General features: G+C 40.5%; 1 protein-coding gene across 2 annotated transcripts; it reads right to left on the bottom strand.

The window, feature by feature from the left end:
* On the bottom strand, positions 1-27,127 carry LOC137946058 (N-glycosylase/DNA lyase OGG1). Of its 2 annotated transcripts, XM_068792232.1 has the most exons (7): positions 26,386-27,127; positions 24,810-25,020; positions 4,030-4,280; positions 3,874-3,938; positions 3,216-3,721; positions 1,203-1,295; positions 1-54 (listed from the first exon to the last, which is right to left on the bottom strand). In XM_068792232.1, exons 1-3 carry the CDS (start codon positions 27,045-27,047, stop codon positions 4,038-4,040), a joined length of 1,116 nt encoding a protein of 371 aa, XP_068648333.1. In that variant the 5' UTR covers positions 27,048-27,127; the 3' UTR covers positions 1-54; positions 1,203-1,295; positions 3,216-3,721; positions 3,874-3,938; positions 4,030-4,037. The 2 variants fall into 2 exon arrangements, with proteins under 2 accessions (XP_068648333.1, XP_068648332.1); XM_068792231.1 differs by lacking the exons at positions 1-54; positions 1,203-1,295 and having other exon boundaries at positions 2,829-3,721.

Genomic DNA, 27,127 nt, shown 5'->3' with positions numbered 1-27,127 from the left:
CGATTACTTGAACAACACTGGAATTGCCCCTTGTCACAGTTCTTCCGTTGACATCTTGGTGGAAAGAGAAAGAGGAAATATCAAAACAAATATGAACAATTGCTCTTGTGTCAGTCCACCAATCATTTGTATTAAATACTAGGTTTAACTTTAAGTTAGGAGTAACTAACTTGTCATAGGTTCAAGTTGATCTAGTCTTGATTATTATATTCGTCTAAGGAGTCCTATTATCACCTCGCCCTTTGTTTTTACCTTTTATGTGTTTACACTGTTTAGCTAAGTGATTCAATTTTTCACAAACATAACCTGTTGTTATGTTCCTTTTAAATATTTCGTTTAAGCTTACCAAAGTTTTTCTTGGGTTTCTTCTTGTGATGTTAATCTTCTTAGGTTCTATAAAATTTGCTTTGCCACTAACTTCAAAGCTATCACCCAAGTTCTTATGTGTGTAGTTTCTATGTTTTTCCTCAATCTTGATTGAAAACACCACTTCATCTAACAAGGAAAGTTCTCTTTTATGCTTCATTTGAAGTTTAAATGTGACAATGATGGTGGAAGTTTATCTATGAGAGCAGATGCTTGTATTTTTTCATCTACCAAAATGCTCTTGGCAATGATCTTAGAAACAATATTCTGAATCTCATGTGCTTGATCTATCATTGATTATCCTTCTACCATAATGTATGTGAAATATTCTCATATGAAAAACTTCTGTTCTAACTCAGTTTCTTTCCCATACTTAGTTTCTAAGGTTTTCCATAGCCCTCTTGCAACTTTAGCATATGAGTAGATGTCATATAAATTGTTGATGTTGGCCCAAGTGGCTTCTAATGAGGGGGTGAATGGAGAGTTTCAATTAAAAAATTGAGTGGTTGTAAATAAAATTAAGTACAAGTAAGACAATTAACAAACACACAGTAATAAGAGACAATTTTTTTGTTAACTATGTTCCCCTATTGGTAGTCACCGCTTAAGAACCCTTATTTTGGAAATTTTCACTAATAATTCTATTAGTTGAAGTTTACGTAAAAGAGATTTTAACTCTCTTTTAAGCCATGTGTATGCTCAAATACACAACAAATCTTTCCTTGAGATTGATCAGCTAAATTCTAATTCTAGCAAGCTTTCCTATCTAAATTTCTTGACTCTAGATCAACCACAAGAAGAAGCAATGAAGATAAAAAAGAAGAAGGAAAACTTACATTCTTGAAATTTGGAGAGATAACGTTCTCCTTAAGATTTTCAAGTCTCCAACCTTTGATGCACATGAGAAAAAGTTTTTAGAGCTTGAATTGCTGCACAAAGAATTAGAGAGAGATTGAGAGTTTTTGCAATTTTGTAACTCTTCTCTCAAAAATGGCTTTGTGAAGAAAATTCAAGTAAAAGTAGTGGTTGAATACAATCAATTACCAATAAATGCTCTCATTAATGTTCACAAGATGTTTGGAGGGATATTTATAACTTTCCCCATCAAATTAGCCATTTTTTCCTATTTTCAAAAAGCTGCAAAAAATGTTGATCAATTACTAGAAAGGTGTGATCGATAAACCATGCATAACGACTATATTTTTGTGTTCCCCATGCTTGTTGATTGATTAGGTGATCGATCAGTTGAATTCTCAACTTGTAGAAAATAGTCGATTGATTGATCAATCCAATTAGGTTGATCGATCATGCTTTTTGAGTCTGGCTATTCAGAGTTCTAGATGATCAATAATTGTATATGGTATGCCGATCAAGCTTTATAACTCAACATGGTTGGTTGCTGGATGATCAATCATGCTTTATGAGGTTGGCTACACAAAGTTATGGATGATCGAGTATGCTTTATGGTATGATCAATCAGTTATAACTCAATATCTTGATTGATCAAGCTTTATGTGTTTCTATCGGTCTTCATTCTATGTAATTGATTAAACCTATGTAGGTTGATTGATAACTTTATGCCAGATTATAAAAAAGAATTTAAGCATGATGATGATGTAACTAAAAGGTTTATCAAATTCAAATCTTTATATTGCATTGGATAAACATGATTATGAAAAATATGCCCTAAAACTCCAAAGTCTCTTATGTATCTCAAAACCAAAGCTTAGTGTTGTCTTCTTTATGTAACTAGAGTTATTGAAACATTTCTTTACGGCCCACACTCTAGTCTTCAAATCTTCATTCATTAAGATAACTTGAACACACGGTTGATTTTGAGGTCTTGCATTGAGTTTTACCAGTTCTGTGTAAACCTTGATCTTTGTGTCTCTTAAAGGAATTGCATTTGTAATGCTTGATTGCAAATATTAGTATAAATATGTTAAAGTTTTGTTGTCATCAAGATATAGATGAAAGTCAACCTAGGTCAACAATCTAAAACACTAAAGGTTCAATCCATGACATGAACAATCATCATTTTTGTGTTTAATGCCTTATCTTCTAAATTGCTGACAAGAGAGGTTAATTCAAAATTACATAAAACAACTCTAAAGTCCTTAATCAACATTCCATTCTCTTTTGCCATATGCAAAATTCTTTCCATCTAAAGATTCTGGTTTTAGTTCCCAAGCTTTCCCAATCTAATATCTCAAAAATTGATTCTCTTTCACAATTGTTGTAAGAATATCACTCATATAACTTAACTAACACTAATAAGCCCAAAATAATAAATATTGGTGCCCATGCATACCTCTAGTCCAATTACTTCACCAATCACAAAAATTCGAATAAAGTAAACAATTCACTTAGTAGGCCAGACGAGTGTATTCACTGTTTTCAAAAACGATTCGCCGCCTACAAAACACTAGATGTTGGCAATGCAAAGGGGAAGAAAGGGAAGATCTTCCCTCTGTTTCATGATGCAAAGGGAAGAGGGGCAGTAAAGAGGTGCCTGACAAAAGTTCCTAGACCCCTGTCAACAGAAACTAGGAGCCACTCAAGTCTGTCCTATGAGTTTTGAGGTTGAAACCCTAATGAAGGAGCTGCTTTAAATCTTTAATGATCGAGAAACAAAAGTCAAGAGAATATGATGCCAAGTTTATCTTTAACAACTCAGAGAGTTAGCATGTGCCACCAATCCTCATCTTTGGGGCAATGGCCCGGAGGCTTCTCTCCCTCTTTGCAAGTCGGTTAATACCAAGTCTTCCACAAATCTAAGATATGTAATGTTTATAATCATCTTTCCTGCATTAATCCCATTTTACCGCAAATTTAAAATTTCTGCTTACCCTGAATCAATGTTGGAATTGACTTGCCAATATGACTGTTGGACGCCTAATTGGTTCACCATCAACAAATGGAGTCCAAAAATTTCCATGAGTAGCAGCTGTCCATTTGAGCAAAACCACCGCAGAGCCTTTTTACTGCAAATGATTAGTAAGATATGCAGGAATGATCCTTAAATCTCCTCCAAATTGTCCACTGCAGTAGCAAAGCAGCAAAACAAGGAAATGAGCTAAAATGTCAGTCACTGTTTGATACGGAATACCATTCTGAAACATTCCTGATCCCAAACGTTACAGCAAACACTCTCTACCCATAAAATCAGTTGTACAACCAAGGCACCCCATGTAAGGAGCACCTCATGAAAGTCAACACCAAGAGCAGAATCAATCCTTATATTGTGATATAAAATTGATCACTAAGGAGGCCTGATATGAGCAATATTTTGACAAGCGGCTGATTAGTTGCATGGGGAATTAGATTCAAACCTCATATCATTCATGTCAATTATCTGCATGCAATGCAAAAAGAAACTGAAGTAAGGGAAGTGCGGGTGACTAAAACTAAAATTCAGACAAGAAAGTTTTTTTTTTTTTTGATGTAAACAAGAAAGATATTGAACTTTTGTTAATCGAATAACAGTTAACTTATAGTTCTACATACCAACAGAAAATATCAACCCCACTTTCTCAATGAATGGAGAAAGCAGTCATCTGGTACATAAGCCTCTGCAAGAAGTAGACAATAATTAGGAACACTACCATAACCAAACTGGATAAAAACTTCAAAAAAGTGATTTTTTTTTTGGAAAGTAGTTACCAAACTGATTATTCGGTGGTGACTTTCTTCTTCACGCTCTCTTTTCCCCGGATAGATTTTATATCTTTGATATGGCACAAATGTGAGGGTAGAAGAGTCTTCTGGGGGGGTAATTCACCAATAAAAAGTGCAGTTTGTGCCCAGCCAGCAAATTTTCCATATTTACTTACAAAAGCCTCAGCCACACGAGAACATAGTGTGGGTGTAAGCCGTGCACCCGCAAGCTCAGGCAAAAGGTCACGAGTTGCAATCTGCAAATGCCTCTTAAAAAGCGTAAATCAGCAGTCAATTATTGTAGTGCAAAACAAAATTCAGATGTGGTCTGGATTAAGCTTTTGGGTCAATAGCTACACAAGGGGCAGCATAATGTAAAATCTTGAATTCAATGCCCAAGGGTGTCTAGGGTTTTTGTCTTGCTAATTTACATCTAGAAACAAACAAAATAATAAAAAATGAAATTGACTCCATGCTATTAACTGAAAAGCTAAACCACAACCATTTTGGACTATAGATATATATCATTTTTTAACAAAGAAATATTCACTCACACTGAAAAAAGGGAGACTAGCATGGCATGATGTTGTGCCTGTATTTGCTGCATAAGAGGAAAGAAGCTACCTCTGACTTATTCATGTTTCGACTCTTTGTCCTCCTTTTTTGCAAGGTTGAACAAAGAGGACCCTCCTAGAAGACCCGTGCCCCTTGCCATCGATTTCAAATCGTTAACATATAAGGATGCTGCCAGTCCTGAATTCCCATGGATAAAAAAATGATACAGAAGTTGTTTATATGGAAGCAGGGAACGGAAGCAGATAGGCCAGAATTTATTAAATGGTGAAAAGTTGGGTTAAATTGTGGGCTCGATCTTCTTTAAATCTCTCTTTTGGTAATCTCTTTCCATCCCTCTCCGGCTCTTTGCCCTCAACCTCTTGGTCAATGAGGCTATTGCCTGCCCACCAGTCCTGTCACCTTTCTCCTTCCATACAACAACTCAATCAGAGAGTGGTGTCTGTAGATGGTAGGTCTACTTCCGTTTCTCCCCCACATCCACAACGCTCGCCAGTTCTTCTAGATCATAGTTGATGCAGATATATAATGTGAATTAAGAAGTTGCAAAAGATTGAGCTATATCTGCTCAAGCCAAGAATTGAAACCGCTGTCGCTGCCAGATACCATGCCAGAGAAAAGATTGCCATGGAGGAACTTGTTTGATTCAACATGGGGTTTTCACCTATAGCCTTCACCAATGTGAAACAGAAGCTGACTATATGGCAAAGAGGTTGAGGGATTCCTTTGGGAGAAGCATCACTTTACCTCTTGTCGCAGAATGGGGACCTTGTATCAGAGCTGGCATGGAGGTCCTGAGGAGCAGCAGTATTTTGCCTCAGTCTGTGTTCACTTCCTTTTCTGGTTGCATACCTGGCTAGTTTCTGATAAGGTAGTACAGTCTATTTTCTTCCTCTGCTTTACCCTTTTTCTAATTTCTAATATCTAATCTCTAATCTGCTTACGTAGCATGTATGCAGAAGTGAGACAGCAGTGCTGGCGAGAAGCGCAGAAACTTATTTCCAGCCCTGATTTTTCCACTCTTCCATAGTGATAGGCCTACAGTTAGAACAATCAACAGACGCAAATGGAGCTATTATTTCAAGAGCACCTCTGCAGTGAGCCTTCCCAGCATCTGCTGCCATTTCATATAGGGATTCAATTCCCGTTCTCTCTTGACGAGATTGTTGCAGTCCTTTCATTCCCTTCCTTAGGGTAAAGCATGGGGCCCAGACTGTTATATTGCAAAATTCTATAGAAAGGGTCGAGAGTTCCTCAAATCCAACATTCAACAAATGTTCAATGATTTCTTCTATTTCCAGCACTGCCATGGGATCCTCCCTTGTTGCTCATTCCTAAAAGAGATGGGGCCAACACTCCATAGAAGATAATTGCTAAGGTTTGATGCAGCCCTTACGGGCCAATGGGCTCCTCTCCTTCCACAAATGTGACCTCTCTGGGATTATGCTTAAATTGGACATGAAAAAGGAGTTTGATAGAGCGAGTTCCTCTTTCTGTAACTTTGTCCTATTGCAAATTTTTTTTTTTTTTTGAAGAAGATGTATTAATAAAACGAAAGAGAATTACAAAATTTGAGGGAGCACGTCCCTTACAACCAGAGATTGTAGGGTAGCTCCCTGCCTGACAAGCACATCAGCCGCTGAATTTGCGGATCTCAGAATGTGAGACCAAATACAAGGAACAATTGAGGTAATATCTAAAATTTCTTTAAAAGTATCCCAATGCCTCCACGGAGGAGAGGATGCGTTCTCACACCAACCTATCACCACTTTGGAGTCACTTTCAACGTGGAGAGGCCCCCTACATTTATCTCTGAAGATACGAAAACCGGAGAGGAGACCATGCAATTCAGCAGACGTAGAGTCTGATATACTAAGGGGTCCGGCATAAGTGAAGAGCTGATTACTGGAATGGTTTGAAATAACTCCTCCGAAACCAGAAATACCAGGGTTGCCAAGAGACGAACTGTCAAAATTTAACTTTAGGAAACCAGGATCAAGAGGAGACCATTCTTTCATGACCGGAGGCTTTTTCCCAATGTGCATCAATGCCAAGTTTCTCCAATTTTCACGAATGGAGGAACCCAGATAAGGAGAGAAAGCTTTCTTGGTTAATAGCCAAGTTGATATTTGCCCAACCACTCTGTCTGCAACTCGGTCTAAGGATTCACTTTTTGCATCAAAACGTCTTCTGTTGTCCTATTGTAAAATGTGAAAAACTTGAAGGTAGAGAGAGAGAGAGAATGAGTAGGAGAAGAGAGAGTTTGAGAGCAGCTCTTGAATGAGCTACGTTGGGGATCAACGCAATTTAGTGAGCTTAATTACACAATTTACAAAAATACCCCTATTTACATAAAATAACTTATTCCCTTGTATCTCCCATTCTACACTTCCTATGAATTTGAAAATTTGTACATAACTACATCAAACATGTTGAATAAGATAGTGTAGTAATATAAAATAACTGAACATGTAAAATGATCAAAATGCGCTTGAGTTGATTTTCTCACACTCCCCCTCAAGTTGGAGCATATATATCCATGAGGCCCAGCTTGTCACAGAAAATCATGAATTCAGGCTTTCCCAACGCCTTGGTAAAAACATCTTCAAGTTGATCTGTGGATCGAATATACAAGGTGATTATTTCTATTTTCGTCAAAGCGACTCGGACAAAATGACAATCCACCTCCAGGTGTTGTCCTCTCATGAAAAATTGGATTGCTGGCAATGAATATGACAGCTTGGTTGTCACAAAACATAGTCATGGCTTCCTTCTGATGAAAGCCCAACTCCTGAGATACCAATCTCACCCACAACAAGTTGCTAACAGTATGTGCCATAGCTCTGTATTGCACTTCTATGCTAGATCTAGCTACCACATTCAGCTTCTTGCTCTTCTAGCTGATTAAATTGCCACCCAGAAAGACACAACAACCTGTAGTGATTTTTTGTCTAACTTTGAGCCGGTATAATCTGCATCAGAAAATGCTTCAATTTCAAGTGACCATTACTTCTAAAGAAGAAACATTTCCTTGGTGCTCCTTTCAAATATCTCAAAATTCTTTGCACTCCTTCTAGGTGGACCTTCCGTGGGTGTTCCATAAATTGATTCATTACACTCACCGCAAATGATATATCAAGGCGTGTGACTGTTGCATATATAAGCTTCCCAACTAGCTTTCTGTATAGTGTTTTATCTTCAATTCTGTACTTTGGTCATCATGCAAGTTATGTCCAACTTCCATTGGTGCATCTACTAATCTAGCTCCCAGTAAGCCATACTCATGTAACATATCTGTTAACACCGGCCTTTCTTTGCTTCTTGCCACTTCAATTCCCAAAAAATATTTCAACGCCCCCAAGTCTTTAGTTTGGAAGTGAGTAGCAAGTAGAATTTTAACTTCTTCAATTCTAGAGGTATCACTACCAGACAATATAATATCGTCCACATATACAAGTAGGACTATAATCCCAAAGGACCTCTTCATTACAAATAACGAATGATCACAGTGGCTTCTAGAAAAGCCCATAGACATCACTACTTGGCTAAAATTTTCAGATTATGCACGAGGGCTTTGTTTTTGGCCATAGATTGCTTTCTTGAGCCTACATACCTTGTGCATCTCCCCATAAGCAACATACCTTAGAGGTTGCTCCATGTATACTTCCTCTTCAAGGTCACCATACAAGAAAACATTCTTGATGTCTAATTGGCATAAGAACCACCTTTGATTAATAGCAACAAATACAAAAATATGTACTGAGGACAACCGAGCAACTAGTCAAAAAGTTTTTAAAAAATCAACTCCATAAGTTTGCGTGTAGCCTTTTGCCACCAAATGATCTTTATATCTCTCAACCGAGCCATCAACTTTGTATTTAACTGTATACACCCATTTGCAATCAACAACTGTAGCACCTAAAGGTAAATCACATAATTGTCAGGTTCCTTGGTCTAATCATGTTGCCATCTCGATATCCATAGCTTGCTTCCACTGTGGGGAAGACATAACATCCTGCACTGAAGTGCAAACAGAAATAGACAGTGCAAACTTTCTATAATTGTCAGACAAATGGTCATATGAAACAAAGTGAGACAATGGATGATGAGTATCTTTCTGGACACCCTTCCTTAAGAAATAGGCAAGTGTAGATCACTTACCTCAGGATCTTGAACCAAAGTTGAGTCATGGCTTGACATGAGAGAGGAGGCCGTAGGCTAAGAGGGAGGCACCTGTTGAGGCTGATACACCTGTAATGGTTTCTCAATAGTGGTACTTGGTGTAGGTTCAATACAATCATTTACCGGGAGAAGAATAACTGACTCAGGGACTGGGGAAGGAGATGGTACAACAATAGAAGTAGTAAATTCAAAGAAGTATCCTAAAAAAATATCACATTTGCAGATACAAATGTTTTCCTAGTGGATAGACAAAAACATTTGCACCACCCCTTTTGTGTGCGAGAGAATACCCAAGGAAAACACATTTAATTGCTCGAAGAGACAACTTATCTTTGGATGACCCCAGAACATGAGTGAAACATACACATCCAAAGACAAAGAGAAACATAAAATAATGGAGCAGAAGGCAACAAAATCTGAATAGAGATTTTATCTTCAAGAAGTGACGAAGGCATCCTATGGATAAAAAAACACGCAATAAGCACCACATTGTTAAACACCTAGCCAATACTACCCAAAAGACCGGCCTGTTAGGAGCAGAAGACATAGGTACTTAACCCAGGAACAGGGGGTCACTGTGGCCCATAACACCACATCCCCCCTTCGCGAGCCGACGACCACGGCGACGCAACGACACTGGCCCAACCGCAGCATTGCAACAGCGGCGCGACCTACCAGTATTTTTAATCCAGCCTTTGCGCGCGACGCAACGACACTGGCCCAACCCGGGTTCCGTTACCTGGTGTTTCCCCCGGACCTACCAGTATTTAAATCCAGCCTCTGCGCCGTTGCCGGGAATCGAACTCGCGACCTAGCCAAAGCTCTGATACCAAATGTTAAGCACCTAGCCAATACTACCCAAAAGACCGGCCTGTTAGGTGGAAGACATAGGTACTTAACCCAGGACCAGGGGGTCACTGTGGCCCATAACACCACCCAAATACTGTTTAGGGACTTTCATATGCAACATCATAGTAGAGTCATCTCTAGTAAATGATGATTTTTACGTTCTGCTACTCCATTTTGTTGAGGAGTAAACACACATGAGGTCTGACGAATGATCCCTTGATTTTTTATTTTATTTTTAAATAGTGCTTGATTATATTAAAGGCTCAAAGGAGCAAAATTACAAGGGGGAACCGTCCCACACAATGAGAGATTGTTGGGATGTTCCAAACTTAAGGAATTGGCTGACTTAGAAATGTGGGTCCAAGTACAAGAAATAGAATATACAATGTCTGCAATGGAAGAAATGGTGAGCCAATGTCGCCACGGAGGAGAGGTGGTGCTGGATCACCAACTAATGACAACTTTAGAATCCTCTTCAATCATCAACTTTCCATGAAGACAAAGAATGATCCCTTGATCTTGACAAAGAATATATAATTTATGATTCATAAATGCAAGACCATTATTAGCATGCAAAATATGAATAGAAGCTAGAAACTGATTCTTTATTTGATTGAAAAAAAGTTTAAATGCATCAAAGGCCTCAAATTTTTCTCGAAGAAGATAAAGTGCACCTACTAAAATCATTATTAAAGGAAATAAAATACCTATAACCAAACAAACTAGTAACAGGACAAAGACCCCAAACATTTGAATGAATGACCTCAAATAATTGACTTGTCTTATGACGTAAGGCAGGAAATGAGCTCTGGTGATGTTTGCCCAATTGACATGACTCACACTAGAAAGTAAAACTGGAAGGAAATTTTGGAAAGAGTTTAATAAGTTTTGCCGGCGAAGGATGGCTTAATTGCAAGTGCCACTATAAGGGGGTAGCAGATATGTGAAGCGCATGTAGTGTATTATTTGTTGGGTGGCCCTCCAAATAATATAGCCCATCTCTCCACGTGTGGAACCAATCATCGTCACGAAGTCATGAAAGAGACAGTGGGTAGGATAAAAAGTCAGAGAACAATTCATAGACTTAGTTAATTGATTGACCGATAACAAGTTCAATAAAAATTTAGGAACAAGTACAGCAGATTGAGGAAACAAGAAAGATGTAGGAGTGACAATACCAACTCCCTGAACTGAGGAAACAGTCCCATCAACTAAGTTTACTTGTTTTATATGTAATAAATCTTTTATGCTAGAAAACGAGGATGACAAACCTGACATATGAGCAGTTGCTCCAGAATCAATAACCCAGGTAGGAGAAGAAGACACATGAAGAGCAGACATACTTGAAGTGGCTAGAGTAGCCGTAGGAGTAGAAACATGAAGTGTCAAAGATGAACCAACTACTAGTTGAGTTGGGCGCTGCATAATTTGTTGTTGTTGTTGAAATAATTGTTACACTTCATCAGCTCCTTCTGAAGTAACAGGAGTCATAACCTCATATATTGTTCCACTGTTTTCATGAATGGTAGAGTTTGCCCAAGCCGGTTTTCTAAATTTGATCCAGCATCTATCGGAGTAATGCTTAGTCCATCCACATTGAACACACTTCCTCTTGGATCTACCATCATCTCAACATCGATCTCTGCCTGAACTATCTCTACCTCTGCCTCTCCCACAGCTTGTTCGGCCTCAAGATGAGTTTGCTGGGCTAGAATTAAGTATTTAGTGCAGCAGCATCAGTCAGTTTTACCTCTTTTTCTCCCTTGGATACTAGTGTCGTCTCAGCTCTCACAATCCTATTAAATGCAATGGGTAAAGAGGGCACTTCTTCTGAGACTGAAATCTGTGCTTTAATCCCATCAAACTCAGCACCTAGACCATCATGAAACTTCGCCACAAGCAATTGATTCTGTTGTTTCCTCAATTCTTGCCCATCCGTAGTAAACGGATGATACACATTAATTTCTTGCCAGAGTCCCAAAAAGGCACTATAGTATTGTGCAATTGTTTTGTTACCTCTTTTGAGACCAAATAAATCAGTGTAGAATTCATAAACCCGAGATAAATTGCTCTCTTGAGCATACAAGTACTTTAAAGAAACCCACATAGCTTTTTTGCAATTTCACAATGCATCACTTGATTTCTTAAGGTAGAGTTGATACTGTTGACAATCCAAGTCATAACTTGGCTATCTTCTGTTTCCCAATCATCAATTGTAGGAATTGGGGAATCATCTCGGACGTACTTTGTTCTCTTTCTGCCCTGCAGAAACATTATCACAGATCTGGCCCAATTGAGATAGTTTGGGCCTGCCAACTTTTCTGAGGTCATAAAAACTACATCCTTACCATCAGATCTAGCATCTCCCTAGATGGTACATAAACTTCACCCAAATCAGTCATAGAATGAGTATAGTGTCACAAAATATTTTAAACACTTTCACGAATCCCAATGATGTCAGCCACACTTTCCAAAATTAGGGTTAGGGCAAGGATGAGATGTGCATTGGTAAAGTACTTCCAGATTAGAGCAAAACTGCAATTATATAGAGAATACTGAAAAAGAGACCTCAAATAGGGCTGACATCAGCATATAGATTTGATGAGACAGGCAATAGGTCTAGTATAATTGATACACATCCCAAGATCAATCCAAAGAACCCTTTTTAGGGCAATTAAGACACGAACAATCCTTCAAAGAGTGATAGAACCAGTAACCCTAGGGTTATAGTAGAAGAAAAAAAGGAAAAATCAAAATTTTATCAACCAGTCACCGAAGAGATTTGAAAAACCTGCTTCTATGAAGTCGCCCTGATCAAAAGTTGAGGTTTAATGGCAAGGAAGCACTTCCAACAACAATTTACAACTCTAATACCATGTAAAATATGAAAAACAAGAAGGTAGAGAGAGGAAAATGAGAGGGAGAAGAGAGTCTCTTGAATGAGCTGCATTGGGGGTCATGCATGAACCCTAATGCTATTTATTGAGTTTAATTGCACAATTATAAAATATACCCCTCTTTACATAAAATCACTTGTTCCCTTATATCTCCCATTATACACTTCCTATGAATATGAAAATTTGTACATAGACTAAATCAAACATACAGAATAAGATAGTGTAGCAATATAAAATAATCGAGTATGTAAAATGACCAAAATGCCCTTCAGCTGATTTTCTCACAACTATTTAAGATGGGACGTAGATTTCGACTTGTGTCTCTTGTGCATCCTTCTCTTCACTATTTAACGGAGTCACACATGGTCACTTCAGAAACCAAAAAGGGGAACTCCAAGCAGACCCCTGTCTCTCCTTTTATTTATAATTGCTTTGGAGGCTCCTACCACACTTTTTGAATTAATAGACAAAAAAAAAATAAAAAAAATCCAAGTCCCTCTACCCTTTTGACTAGGGTGCCAGTCATCAATTCGCCGATGACACTATTTGTTGTGCTCTGGGAGATACAAGCATTAGGGCCCTATTACCTATTTATGATCTCAGATAAAGCAAAAAAGTAAATCGGTTAAAGTCCTCATTATATAGCATTAGCATTGGTTATCTTGAGGCCACAACAATGGTTGATCTCCCTGGTTGCTCTACCTTGGCCTAACGTCCTAGGAGGGCTTCATAGATTCCCTGTCGGTGTACAAAATGGATTGATCGGCAAAAAATTATAATGGTAAATACAACAACAAAAGAAAACTACAAGTGTTCAAATGATGTAAGTCTTAAATACTTCCATAGGCGAAGTAAAAACTGGATAAAGACCTTTAAGCTTGTTTCCGATTGATGTTTGGACCGGTAGATTTGGGTCTCGTGTTTATGTTTGGGGGATAATATGTTGTCCAAGAAAAGGGGTAACCTGAGTGACGTGGCTGCCTTCCTCTCAATCCGAATTTTAAACTCAAGAAGGACCTTAAGAGTCCAAAAAATTCGAACTTGTATTCAAACTGAAACCCCAATCTTGGGAGGCTCATGTCGGCCAAAAATATCCGTTCAAATTTTAAAAATAATCCACTTAATCAAATTTTAACAACCTTCTTTCAAATACCAGCCACTTTCAAATAAAGATAAGTTCTTATCCACTACATTAGCCACTAAATCAGACTCCAAATAAACCAAAAATCTTAAGTGGAGTAGATCAATTACTCACTCAATACCAATTCAAATCTTCCTTTTGGTCTTCAAAAACTCAAGAACTCACGGCTGGTTCTTAACCCAAGCATGGCTTAACATTTCCTTATTATAGTTGTCATATTTATCACTTAAAAAGACACTTTTCCCTTACTCATTTCCAAAAATCCTTTAGGCAATAAAGTTGCTCATAAATCTTAAAGGGTTGGAGAAGGAATTAGCAATTCCAAAAAATCATAAATCACCAAAAACCAACTGCTCTTTGAGCTCGAAAAATTCCCTCAAACAATTTCTATATGTTTGGAGAATCCGAGTACCATAAATCATAAACCAACTTGATTTAATCCAAAAAAACCAAGTCAACTATTGGTCTTGAATAATGAGAGATCAAGCTAAGTCTCATGCAAGTCTCATATTATTCTTGCATCATATAACCATCAACTTCATAATCAATCGGTCTTCATAACCTTATAGGCAACCGATCTTGATCAAACTTGCAATATGTGAGTCGACTCTGACCGATCGGAGCAAGCCAGTCCACCACAGCAGCAGCAGCAGCAGCAGCCGCAGCAGCAACAGCAACAGCAGCAGCAGCAGCCGCAGCAGCAACAGCAGCAGAAGAAGAGCTGTCCAACGATCGCAAACCCCCCTCGCTCGAAGATCCAAGAAGAAAATTCGGAATGGCAGACGGTTGTCAGCAGAACATCGAGAAGAAGAATCCGAATAGAGAATCCAGAGGAGATGCGATTCAACAATGGAAAAGGATCCATCTCCATCCAGAAATCCAAGATAAAAAACGAAGCATTTTTTCGCATCACCTCCAGTTCAGGAACCAAGAAATCCTTCATTTCCATACCCAGCCAGGCACTGGAAGCATTCGACACAATACTGTTTAACGTATGCAGCGGAAAGACGGGAAGAAGCCATGGGAGATCTCTCCTCACCAAAGACCTGGAATTCCAGATGCACACACAATATCATGGAGGCAAGCTTGAATGCTCCATCGTGCAGAGAAGGGGAAATAAAATCATGGGAATGATCTTCCTTCCTCTAAGCCTCCAGTCCGGGATGGGTTGGAAGAATTTCTACAATGTGATACTACAATTATAAAAAAAAAAAGGAAATAAGCAAAATATCTCCTCCCCCCCAAAAATCCGTCGCCTACCAGAAAAAACCTACCGCCTCAAATTCCCGCATTCCTCCCCAAGGAAATTCACAAGGGAGCGAACTGCCGCCTAATCAAAACAACCCAGAGACAAATAAAAAGCTTCCGCCTCTCCCCCCGTCAAATTTCGACCACCAAGAAAACCACATCTCCTTGCATCTTCCGGACCAAGCCCTGAAAGAGGGACAGAATCGCCTCTCAATGGCGGTATCCACCACTGTGCGCCAAGATTTCAACAATGCACACCAGATTGAGAAATGGATAAAGGAAAAGCTTCAAAAGACCCTGGACATCTTGCACATTGAAGCTCAATCCTGGTTGCTGATTTCCAAAACACAGGAAGACAAAGATGAGCTGTTCCGCTTAAAAAACGAAACTGCATCCCCATTTGTGAGTATGGCATGCTGGACCACTGGCCTCGCCATGAACGGCCAATGGGTTATTGCCCAAGGCATTCCACCGGAACTCCAATGCCGACATACTCTGGAAAGCTTGGCCAAAATCTATGGGGAGCTCGCTTGGGCAGAAGAAAAAGCTACTGAACTGCTTTCGACCAAATTTCTTATTAAGCCAAAGACTCCGGTAAATGGCTCGCAAATCATTGAACTTTGTTCCGGAGATTTTTCTGCTTGGATTACTCTGGAGTTCAAGGAGATGACCTGTCTCCCCTCCATGAACCATGACATGAAAGCTTACGAGTTGAGCCAAAACAGTCACTCGGCAATGCCGAGGAGTGAGTCAAACCAGTTCCAAGTTCATCCCGAGCTCTACTCAATGAAAACCCAAGGGAATACCACGTCAGCCAACCAAAAACCCATGCAAAGATCCACTCAACAAGAAAATTCCTCCCTTGAAGCTCCAAATATCCAGAAAATCAAATCCGTACAAAGATCCGCTCAGAGAGAAAATCTCTCCCTCGAAACCCCAAACATCCAGAAAATCCCCACCCCTCCACCACGTCCTAAACCTACACTTCCAAAAAACCAAAAACCTCACCTGCCTGTCACATCGCCACCCGTCACATCGCTGCCCATCACATTACCGGTCATCACATCGCCGCCCGTCACATTACCGGTCATCACATCGCCGCCCATCACATTACCGATCATCACACCGCCGCCCATCGCATCGCCGCCCATCACAACCACTTTACACTTCACCATCCATCACATCGCCGTCCATCACATCGCCACCCCACACAACACCTTTACCGCCCATCACTTCACCATCCATCACATCGCCTCTTGATAATCCCCAAACCCATCTTCCATGTCAAAATTTCGAAACCCAACACACTTACAATCCAAACTCCAGATTACACGCCACCTCACCATCATTATTTTCTTTCGAGATTCTCCCGCCCCCGCCGCACCCTACACCCCTACCTCTGGAAGTCCAAACCTTTCAAACAACCATCACATCTCTGGCCCACATAATCCCATCGCTGCATCCGAATACACCTTCCGAGACATCATCTCTCTCACTTTGGCCATTCATCTCCTCGCTCCCACCATCTTGTCAGAATCCTGAAACCCCAAATGTACCATCCCCCCTCTCCGACATCAAAAACCTTTCCACGCCTCCGTACGGAATGCAAACCGATACGGAGGATCCCCGACTGACCTATCTGTACTGACCCATGATCATACATCCTACTCCGATATCTCCTCCCAGTATCTCTCCAACCAACTCAAATTCAAGATCTCTGTCCCAGGCACGCGACCCGAAACTTACTCCTGCACCCTATTGCCTTCCCAGCTTCCTTCACCCCGCTTCCCAAGGTCCAACATTGTATAACTCCCTAGCCGCCTTTCTGCCTCCGCCGCCCTCGGGAAATAGCAACTTTCGCCACCCCATTATCTTTCCTCGAGCCTCCCAGAAATCTCCGTCCCCATCAACCGATTGTTCGGCTCCGATACCTACGTCTGGCATAAATGACTAGTCTTCGTACCCAAATTTTCATAAGTCTCCACATTTCCATCGAGCCCCGCACAATATCACTCCCAACCCGAAAAAATCTTTTTCGTTTTCTAAACCTGGCACAAAACTCTCTTCGAATACCCCCACCTGCCACATCTCAGGACCGAAAACCTACCCGTACATGGCAGCACAGAAAGGTTCACATTCCACCCAAAAATCTTCCATCCGGATTGACGCCTGCCAATCCGTCGACTTTTCCAAAGCTGACAGTGTATGGAATCCGGGATCTCCTCTTCCAAATACCCCACTCACCTCCATAAATATCCCCTCCAGCTATTACCTATCCCCCGTTCCTTTACAAATTTTCAACCCAAATCCCAACATGGAAACTTCAAGACCCACAACCACCTTCACCCCCTCTTCCGAAATTGAAAACCCGAAACAAAAAAAAAAGCTCTAGTCACCCCCTATGCTCTCACCTACTCCAGAAAAAAGAAAAAAGGCAAAGCAAAAAGTACCTCCCCCACCAAGGTCAATACTCCCCCCCTCCCCGTTACTACCCCCACCCACACTTCTCCACTCCTTCCAACTAAACTTTTGCCTACTCATTACATGGCTCACCAGTCGCAAACACTGCCTCAATCCCTGTCTGAATATGACGCCACTCACCCAACAGTGGATTTTCTGCTTCCTTACATTCCGGGTGTTCAGCTACTGCCTGAGTCCCAGCACCAGCCTCTACCGGAGGATGACCTCCTCCTATTTCTGGAAGAACAAGAGCTCGATCTACCACCAGAAGAATATGACGAATTAGCTGAACTTGCGTTGATCTTCAGTTCTCACTATCACGAGGCTTCTCGCCAGCGGGAGAAGGATATCAACCTACCAGTTTCCAAATGATCATCATGTCTTGGAATGTTAGAGGTATTGGCTCACACTCTAAACGCACCATCATCAAAGCAACCCTTCTGGAATGTAAGCCAAAAATTGTAGTTCTAGTTGAAACAAAACTACAAACTTTTGACTTCTCTATCGCTCGAGAATTATGGTATGGATCGGACCCTGCATGGGCAACAATTGATGCTATTGGGCACTCGGGTGGTATTCTTGTCATCTGGGACCCAAAAGCGGTGGACGCAAATCTCTGCCAATTGGGGCAATACTCTATTGGTATCCGCTTCCACGACCATAGTTTGGGCACGTCTTGGGCTCTAGCTGGTGTGTATGGTCCCACTAGGCCAACTGATCAACCCACCTTCTGGGAAAAATTATATCAACTAGTTCAATTATGGGATCTACCTTGGATTCTAGCCGGAGATTTTAATTCCATTTTACTTTGTTTTGAAAAAAGCCCTCCAGCGACCAGAACTACATCTGCCATGCGAGCTTTTTCCGACCTCATTTGTAGTCTCAGACTTTCTGAAATCTTTCTATTTGGAAAAAAATTCACAATGACAAATGGCCAATCCCCTCCTATCCTTTCAAAGTTAGACCATTTTTTTGTTAACAATGATTGGCTAGATCTTTTTCCAAATGTTTTCGGCCAAGTTCTCAACAAAGTCGGGTCTGATCATTGGCCTATTCAAATTAACACTCTCCCCTTATCCTGGGCGCGCACTTCTTTCCGTTTTGAAAATTCTTGGACCTTGCTGGAAGTTTTTAACTCTTCCATTCCAGTCTGGTGGCAAGAATTGACCCGGCGTCCTAACCCTGGCTGGAATCTTGCCCTGAAATTAAAAGCTCTGAAATTGAAGATTCGTTCGTGGAATGCTTCCCACCGTGCTACTGCTGCTGCTCGGAAGGACTTGGTTCGCAGACGCATCTCGGAGCTCGATTTACTCGAAGAGCAAAGGTCAATTTCTTCTTCTGATTTAACTCTTAGATCTTAATTAAATTCCGAGCTTTCTACTATTCTATGTTGCGAAACTGTTCGTTGGAAACAGTGAGCAAGATTTCGGTGGATGGCCAAAGGGGATGGAAATACGAAATTTTTCCATGCTATTGCCTCGGCCAGAAGAAGGGTTAACCGTATCACTTCCATCTCTCATGGAGACCAAGTGATAACGAATAGCCCCTCTATCTCTAATCTCTTCGTGAAGTTTTTCTCAGAACTGTACGCAGAAGAACGTTTCAATCGGCCGAAATTGCACCAACTCGATTACCAGAAAATCTCCTTGTCTGAAGCTGTAGACTTAGAAAAGCCCTTCAGCATAGAAGATATTGAACTGGCTGCTATGGGGCTCCCGAAGGATAAAGCCCTTGGCCCGGATGGGTTTAATGGTGAGTTTTATCATAAGTATTGGGATACTATTAAATCAGATGTTTATGCGTTCGTTCAAAATTTTCACCAAGTAGGCATTACTCATAAGGCAATAGGTGCTTCTTTTATTGCCCTTATCCCAAAAAAATCCCCTACCAATCTTCCTCAGGATTTTAGACCTATAAGTCTGACCACAAGCTACTATAAAATCATTGCCCGTCTGCTAGCCAACCGCCTTCGGACCCACCTCCCTAAAATTATTAGCCCCTGCCAAAGTGCTTTTATCCAAGACAGAAATATTCTAGATTCTGCCATGGCTGCCCACGAGCTCTTAGACACTTTCAAAAAATCAAAACAGCCAAGATTCGTCCTGAAAATAGATTTTGAAAAGGCCTTTGACAGAGTAAATTGGAAGCTAACTGATTATCTCTTAGATAGAATGGGTTTTGGGACTCGGTGGAAATTCTGGATGAGGAGTTGCATTTCTTCCCCACATTATTCTGTTCTAGTTAACGGGTCCCCTTGCGGATATTTCAAAGCTACTAGAGGAATAAGACAAGGTGACCCACTGTCCCCATTTCTGTTCATTCTCATGGGGGAACATCTTGCTTCTATGGTCGGATTTGCCAAACGGACAGGTTGGCTTAAGCCTATCTCGACTGTGTCTGACCAGGACATTCCTCTATTGCAATATGCTGATGATACTATATTTTTTGGAGAAGGTTCACTTTCTCAAGTATCCCACTTGAAAGCTCTATTGAACCTCTTTGAGTTGTCTTCTGGGTAGAAGGTAAGTTGGTCTAAATCTTCCATTCTGGGTTTCAATATTGATCCTTTGGTTCTTAATTCCATGGCAAACTATTTGGGTTGTAAAGTTGCCTCCTCTCCGGGTACGTATTTGGGCCTCCCCCTTTCTCCTTTTTTACCCAAAAAATCTTCTTGGCACCCAGTCATTGAACGGCTTGAAGGTAGGATCGCTTCATGGAGAGGGAAGTTTTTGTCTAAAGCTGGTAAACTCACTCTGATTAAGTCATGTTTACATGGTATTCCATCTTATTTTTTATCATTGTACTGTTGCCCAGCCTCTGTAAGGAAGAGAATAGAGTTTTTAAAAAGAAGATTTTTATGGGGTGGGCAAAATGGAGAAAAAAAAATATTGCCTTGTAAAATGGGTTGACATATGTAAACCTTTTGTTGAGGGTGGCCTTGGAATTCGCAACACTGCAACAACAAATGCGGCCCTACTTTTGAAGTGGATCTGGAAATTCAACATGACCCCATCTTTGGTTGGCGAAACATGGTGGCGAGTAAAGCAGATAAATTCTTGGGATGGTGGACTGAAGGAGGAAGGTACAACATATTATCTCCTATCTGGAAAAAAATTGCTAAGTTGTTGCCTGTCTTCAAAAATATTGTCAAGTGTTATATTGGATCTGGAAGTACGACAAGGTTTTGGACAGATTGGTGGATAGGTTAGGCAAGTCTAAACTCTTGCTATGGTCAAATCTACTCTCTCGCCAGAAACAAGGAGGCTTAGATTTCTACTGTTGGACAAAATTCTTGTGATTGGAACCTAAATCTCCGTAGAGGGCTCACAGAAGCAGAAACTATTGAAGCCGCCGAACTCATTACGAGTCTTTCTTCGGCCCGTGCCAAAAATGGCCCGGACACCTTGATATGGACACTTTGTCCCAAAGGTACGTTTTCTGTCTCATCTGCCTATAAAGCTCTTCTACCCCCCTCCCATGCTCAATCTTGTCACCCATCAGCCATTGCGTGGTCCCTACACGTACCCCCGAGAGCAAAATTTTTTATCAAGACTGCATGTCAAACCAAAATCCTAACATCGGATGTGCTAATTCGTCGGGGAACGCACGTTTTGGATCCTCTTTGCCCGTTCTGCATGTTCTCCACTGAAACTGCGGATCATGTACTTCTGCATTGTAATTATGCGAACTCGGTGTGGACAAATCTCATCAACAAAATTGGCTTGCACTATTGCTCATCCCAAAATCTCGTTTCTACAATCCACACGATTACTAAGGTTAATCTCCCTAAAATTGGAAAGTTATTAATCTCCTACAGCGTTGGTCACATTATCTGGGGCCTTTGGAAAGAACGGAATAACATAAGGTTTAATAACAAATCCCTTCCTGACTACATGCTCTGTAATCAGATTGTGGGGCAAGTCATCTCTTGGATTCGGATGAGAAAAGAATTCAAAAGTTTTGGAGGGATCATTCTTGAGAATTGGGATCTTGTTGCAAAATTGTCCTTTCCCCCCCGCCCTCCGACTATGGAGACTTGGTCTCTTCCTCCGGCTGGATTTTTTAAACTAAACTTTGATGGAAGTGCGTTAGGTTGTCCGGGGTTAGCTGGATATGGGGGGGTTATCCATGATGACCAAGGAAAATTGCTCCTCTCTTTTTGCGGGCCACTCGGCATATCAGACTCAACAATTGCCGAGTTATCTGGGTTGTTCAATGGCCTGAAGCTATTTCATCAGAGAATGGAAGGACCTTTATTTGTTGAAGGCGATTCACAAGTTGTTATCAGTTGGTGTAAGAAGACATGCAAACCCCCATGGCGGCATTGGAATCTTTTTGATGATATATGTACTTTAATTTCCCAAATACAATGTAAGTGGAATTATATTCCTAGATCCGCAAATCACTTGGCAGATAGTCAGGCTAAAAAAGGTGTTTTTCTCCAACAGCTTGTTGTGGAGGAAGGTCCTGTTTAGTAAGGTTTGTATTATTCTGTCTCAGTAATATATTCACACTTTTTTCAAAAAAAGAAGATCAAGGTCATAATATCCTTTAAACACCAAGTATTAGCTTTCACAACTTCTCATATGAAAGCCATTTGTTTCTTGATGTAATATAAAGTTTAAGGGCTCGGTACATAGTATGAATGTAAGGAAAATTATAACCACAAATCACTTATATTTACATGGTTGAATCTCTTCCATCAAGAGCACCTTGCATGAAAGAAGTGTGATTGAGTGTCTGTAGAAATCCAGTTGTTACAACTTTGAGAAGGAACTTCAACAGAGTGAACATTCTTTATGACAATTTTTGAAACTTGAAATGTTTTTTACAAGGTTTCAACAGAGTTGTATGTTTTCCAGGATTAGCTCTTCAATTTTTTCCTCCTTTTTTTTTCTCCACCTATTTACAAACGAAAGAGGGGGTGGGGGGTCTTGCCAAGTCCACATCCATGAGGGTGTGACATGTGGCAAGGCCAAGTCTACACCCCATGTAGCTCTGACATATGGCAAGGCCAAGTCTACACCCCATGAGAATGACATGTGGTCTCAAGATATTGCCAAATGAGACTCCTAAATGGTGCCATATATCACTTGTTGTCTTACTCTACGACACATTTACACCAAGATGTTTTGGATTGTTGATCTTGATTGAAAAACTTAAAAGAGTGATCCATGTGCTTGATTAATTCAAGTGGTGGACCCACCTTCCTGACATAACTTTAGATGTTGACCTAGACTTGCAATCCTGCTTCCAATTAGGTCCCACGCCTTTGTTTGGGACTCTCGACTATAATCAATTTCCAATCAATCTTGTGGCCTCAACTCATTAGTCAATACCTTAGGCTTTAGTTGACCCACATATACCTTGTATTATTGGTCAAATTGTTTGACCTTGATCCTTGGTTGACAACAAGTTGACTTTTGTGGTTATGATTTGCACTTGCAGAGTCAATTAAAGGGTAACTTTTACTGTTGCTTGATACTGGTCAAGGTTTTTTATTTTGACGACCAGTTGACTTAGTCTTTTGCATAGTCTTTGTGTGTTCTTATGTCGTTGGTCAAGACTTTTGACTTTCAGTTGGCCTCTAGTTGATTGGTAGAATATAATTGACCCAGATCTTTGACCCTTGACTCACTATGTTAGTACTCTTGAAGTCCTTGATTTAAGACTTGCACCATGGTCAAGATGTTAACTTTAACCTATGGTAGGTTGTCAATCAAAATATTTGCCTTTGACATCAGATCAGCCACTGGTGAAGTGTCATATTTTGGTGAAAGGTGTCTGACCTTGATCATTGGTTGGACCTCATGATCTTGATCGTTGATTAATTTTTGCAATACGGACCATTGATCAGGGATCTGAATTTAATGATCAATTTTTCATGTCTACAGATGGCCCCTTCAAGACTTTGTTTATTGGGTGGATGGGCAAGGATTGAAGCCCTTAGAGTTATAATCCATCACCAGCTTGTCGTTAGAATGATTACTCCTTTCACCTCTTGGCAGCTTTGATGTGACATGGCTTTCCGCTGAATCTGTCATAGTCTTAAGTTCCATAACTTAGACTTGTTGAATAAGAGTAATTGTAGAGTTTTTTCTTCAATTGCAATATGCCCACTAAAGCACATCTCATCTGCTTGACCATGTTTGTACACTTTGACGTTGACTATCAAAAACATTCTTTTTGTTCCACCAAAAATCAACAACCTTGGATACACCTTTTTCTTTTTAATATTTCCTTCCTTCTTTACTAAAGGTATGATCAAGAGAACCTACTTCGTTCTGAAAGATCACCATTGCTGCGGTTGCATGGAACATTAGGAAAGAATATAACAACCATATCTTGATAATAAGCAGCACATGTTGGGAGGAATGATTGAAAAAACAATGCATTGTAAACTTTTTTGAAAAAACAAACATCTAATGACTGCCACCTCCCTAGCTCGGTCATACAAAGGATCTGAAAGATAATCATCAATTCTACCACCTATTGGGTCAAGAATCTTGCTACTTCGCTTCCTGTATGGCTAAAACTCAATTTATATGGCAACTCCAGGTGAGACCCTAACTTGGTGGTAGTAGGGGTATCATTTGGAATTTGACAAGTAGACTTCTTCTTGCCATCTCTATTTCATTTAGACATTGTGAGTACAAGGTGGCAGAGTTCAGGGCTCTCCTCTAGGGCCTTAAACTTTTCAGAGAGCCACTCCTCTTGTAGTAGAAAGAGACTCGGATGCAGCCATCCCATGGGTCTCAGGGAAGAAAACTCCATTGGAAAGATTTTCACTGAACTTTGATGAGATTGTGAATATTCGCACATCTTTGACAATCACCTAAATGCATATCCTTAGAATTGCCAATAGCATTGCAAACTCTCTTGAAAGGGAGGGAGTTTCTCTCTAGCATCTTGCTATTGATAGCTCACTCCCTCTATGATTATATCCTTGTTCCTCCTTATTTTGAAAATGTACCTCACACTTTTGCCTGTGTCTCTATTGCTCATATTTGAGCCCTTTTATGGATTCTTTTTTTTCTTTCCTCTGGAAAAAAAATAATTTGTATACAAAATAATATTTAATAATACTACTACTAATAATAATGATAACAAAGGTTCTTGACTGCAAATGTAGTCCTTAATAGTAGTAGAAGTGATTATCAATAGCTTTAGGTAGGACTACATCCGGTCTCACTTAGAACAAAATATCAACTCCAACACTTGCTTGTTATACATTACAAGGAACAACTGCACCTTCAAAATTTAGATTTTTTTTAGTGTTGATAACAAACAAAAACCACATCATCTTAGACACTGGTGAGACTTGAAACCAAGACCTAACACTAACCTCCCCATCCCCCCCACTACCCATGTGGCCATTGGACTTAAGAACCTATCAATTTTTTATTTTGTTATTCATTCCTAATAAAAGAACTTACCTGCCACACATGTGTATCAACAGGTATAGCTTGATGTTGATCCAGAGAAAAGAGTGCAATGCAGGCAGCCACCTTGGGGCCCACTCCAGGTAATGTACAAAGTCCTTCAATTACTTCTGGAAGCTCCAAGTCACGAAGAGAAGCAAGCCAATGAGCACCTCCACCAGGTTTTGACTGCAAAGCCTTAACTGTCCCTATTATGTACTTTGCCCTGCTTGTCAGAAAGAAATTAAAATAATTCCTATAAACACTAGGATAGATTAACTAAAAGAGCTAAAAGCAGGACTCACTGAGCTTTAGAAGATTGATTTAAAATGAGGCCTTATTTAATCTCCACATTTGACAGTCACAAAAGAGGAAAACTTTATGTCTAGAGAAGTAAAGTGAGCTAAAAAAATATTAAACAGTTCCACACATTGGATGATGGAAGTGTCTGGTAAAACATAAGAAATGGTAACAGTAAAAGGCAATCCTGGAAAATAATAGTTCTTGGCAGACTATGAGCGTCAGAAAAGGAAGCCACAGCAAAGGTTTGTATGTTCTCCCAAGAAAAAGGTTCAAGTACTGAAATCTCATCTATATTTATTTAATTTTTAAATAGAGAGGTTAAGTGACAGAGAAGGGAACTACATGGTCGCCAAACTAAAATCTGGATGGTTGTAAGGTCTGATGCATGTGAAGCTGCAGAAAGCACAGACGAGAAAGTTCTCAAATTCAGACAGCATCTGGTGGAATTTATAACATCCTTCCAAACTAGGATGCTAAAAATACTAATAACTGGGCTGCTTTTGATGTACTCACTACAGTGGATAAATCTCTTTCAGCTGCATGTGATATTATTGGGACATTCATAGCTAATTACCCAAAGATAACTAGGTTCATCGTGTTCAGCAAAAGAATTTAGTTTTGTTCAAATTTGATAGATCGGATAAGGGGAAGCAACCTGTGGAGTTCATGTGGTGGTAACAGTGAATGGTAAACTTGAAAAGAAAATGCTTCTTGCAGACTATTAGATAATGCCTGATCAGCAAAGGAAAAGCTTGAAGTATTAAATTTTCATCAACCTGTTTCAGTCTGTAAAATTGTGACTCTCAAGTGGAAGCGTGCAGTTTTTTATGGAACGGGGACAATTGTCAAACAGAAAAAGGCTGATCAAATACTTGGATGAGAAGCAATATCAGATGCACGTAAAGCATTAGAGATAAAGATGGCCTCTGATGGAATTGATCTGAAATCCATCCAGAAGGAATAACTGAGGTGCTTTTCAGGTACTTCCAACTTTAGCAGAAAAATCTCGTCAATCATATATGGTTTCGTTGAAACAAAGAAGCATGAATTTTGAGAAAAAACTGAAAACACTCACCATATATAGGTCGGCCTATAGTGCGGAGGAAGATTTGGCTCTGCTATAAATATTTAACAGCAGTTTAAAGTATAAAAGATCAATAAAGAACAGCAACTAAACAGTTGTTGACTGCGGCATTAAAGTTCCACAATGCAAATTCGCTTTTCATGTAACCATTGTGAGTTTCAATATTCAGTCAACAACAAAGAATCCTTAGACTTAGCCACCAACCTGTAGCCAAAACCAGCATTCCGAAGCTCTTGCTCAGAGACGAGTTCCAACCGTTCCAACGACGGGAATTCGTAAAAGTCGAACCCATCAACAGTCCTCAAATAATTCCCTAAAGCAGCTAAAAACCCCACCATCTTAGTAATCCTCGCTATATTATTGTTGGAAGAGCAAAGGAACTGAAACAGACACTCCACGGGGTCTTGTCGAAGGACGCGGGCCCCACCTAAGTACGGCGCAATGGCCGCAAACCTCGAGTCGGCAGACGAGAACGACTCCCATAATTCGGCAAGGGAAATATCCAAATTGAGGTAATCACGGAGGTCGGCGACCGCCCGCCGGTGGTCGGATGAGCAATGGATTAGGAAGGAGACGGAATCGTCAGGGAGATGGCGGAGGGAAATGAGGTGGGAGTTGACGGGTCCGGTGAAGGTTGTGGCTCCAGTCTGCTTCCAGGTGAAGGTCTGGCCCGTGGGGAAGGTGAGCGGGAGGAAGAGCTCTCTTCGTCCGACTGTGAGGGGCTGCCATGTGGACGGCGGGGATTCTGAGGCAAGGGCTTGGGCGAAGCGTTTTCGAGTTTTTGAAGATGGCAGAGTTCGATTCCGGGGCGTCGGAGGTGGCGACGAAGCGGCGGGGACGGAAGGCATCGGTCTCCGTCGCTTCATGGCCGCCTGCAGCGTGGAAGAGATTTTGTAGATCAGATTCCCCGGTACCGGAGGCTCAGTTTTGCATTCGCGGAGAGCGG

The sequence above is a fragment of the Aristolochia californica genome, unplaced genomic scaffold, assembly GCF_029961685.1.
Source record: "Aristolochia californica isolate CCGP_79_NKW_82.1479 unplaced genomic scaffold, dmAriCali1.0.hap1 SCAF_12, whole genome shotgun sequence".
NCBI lineage: Eukaryota > Viridiplantae > Streptophyta > Magnoliopsida > Piperales > Aristolochiaceae > Aristolochia > Aristolochia californica.
This window is presented reverse-complemented; position numbering and strand designations above follow the sequence as displayed.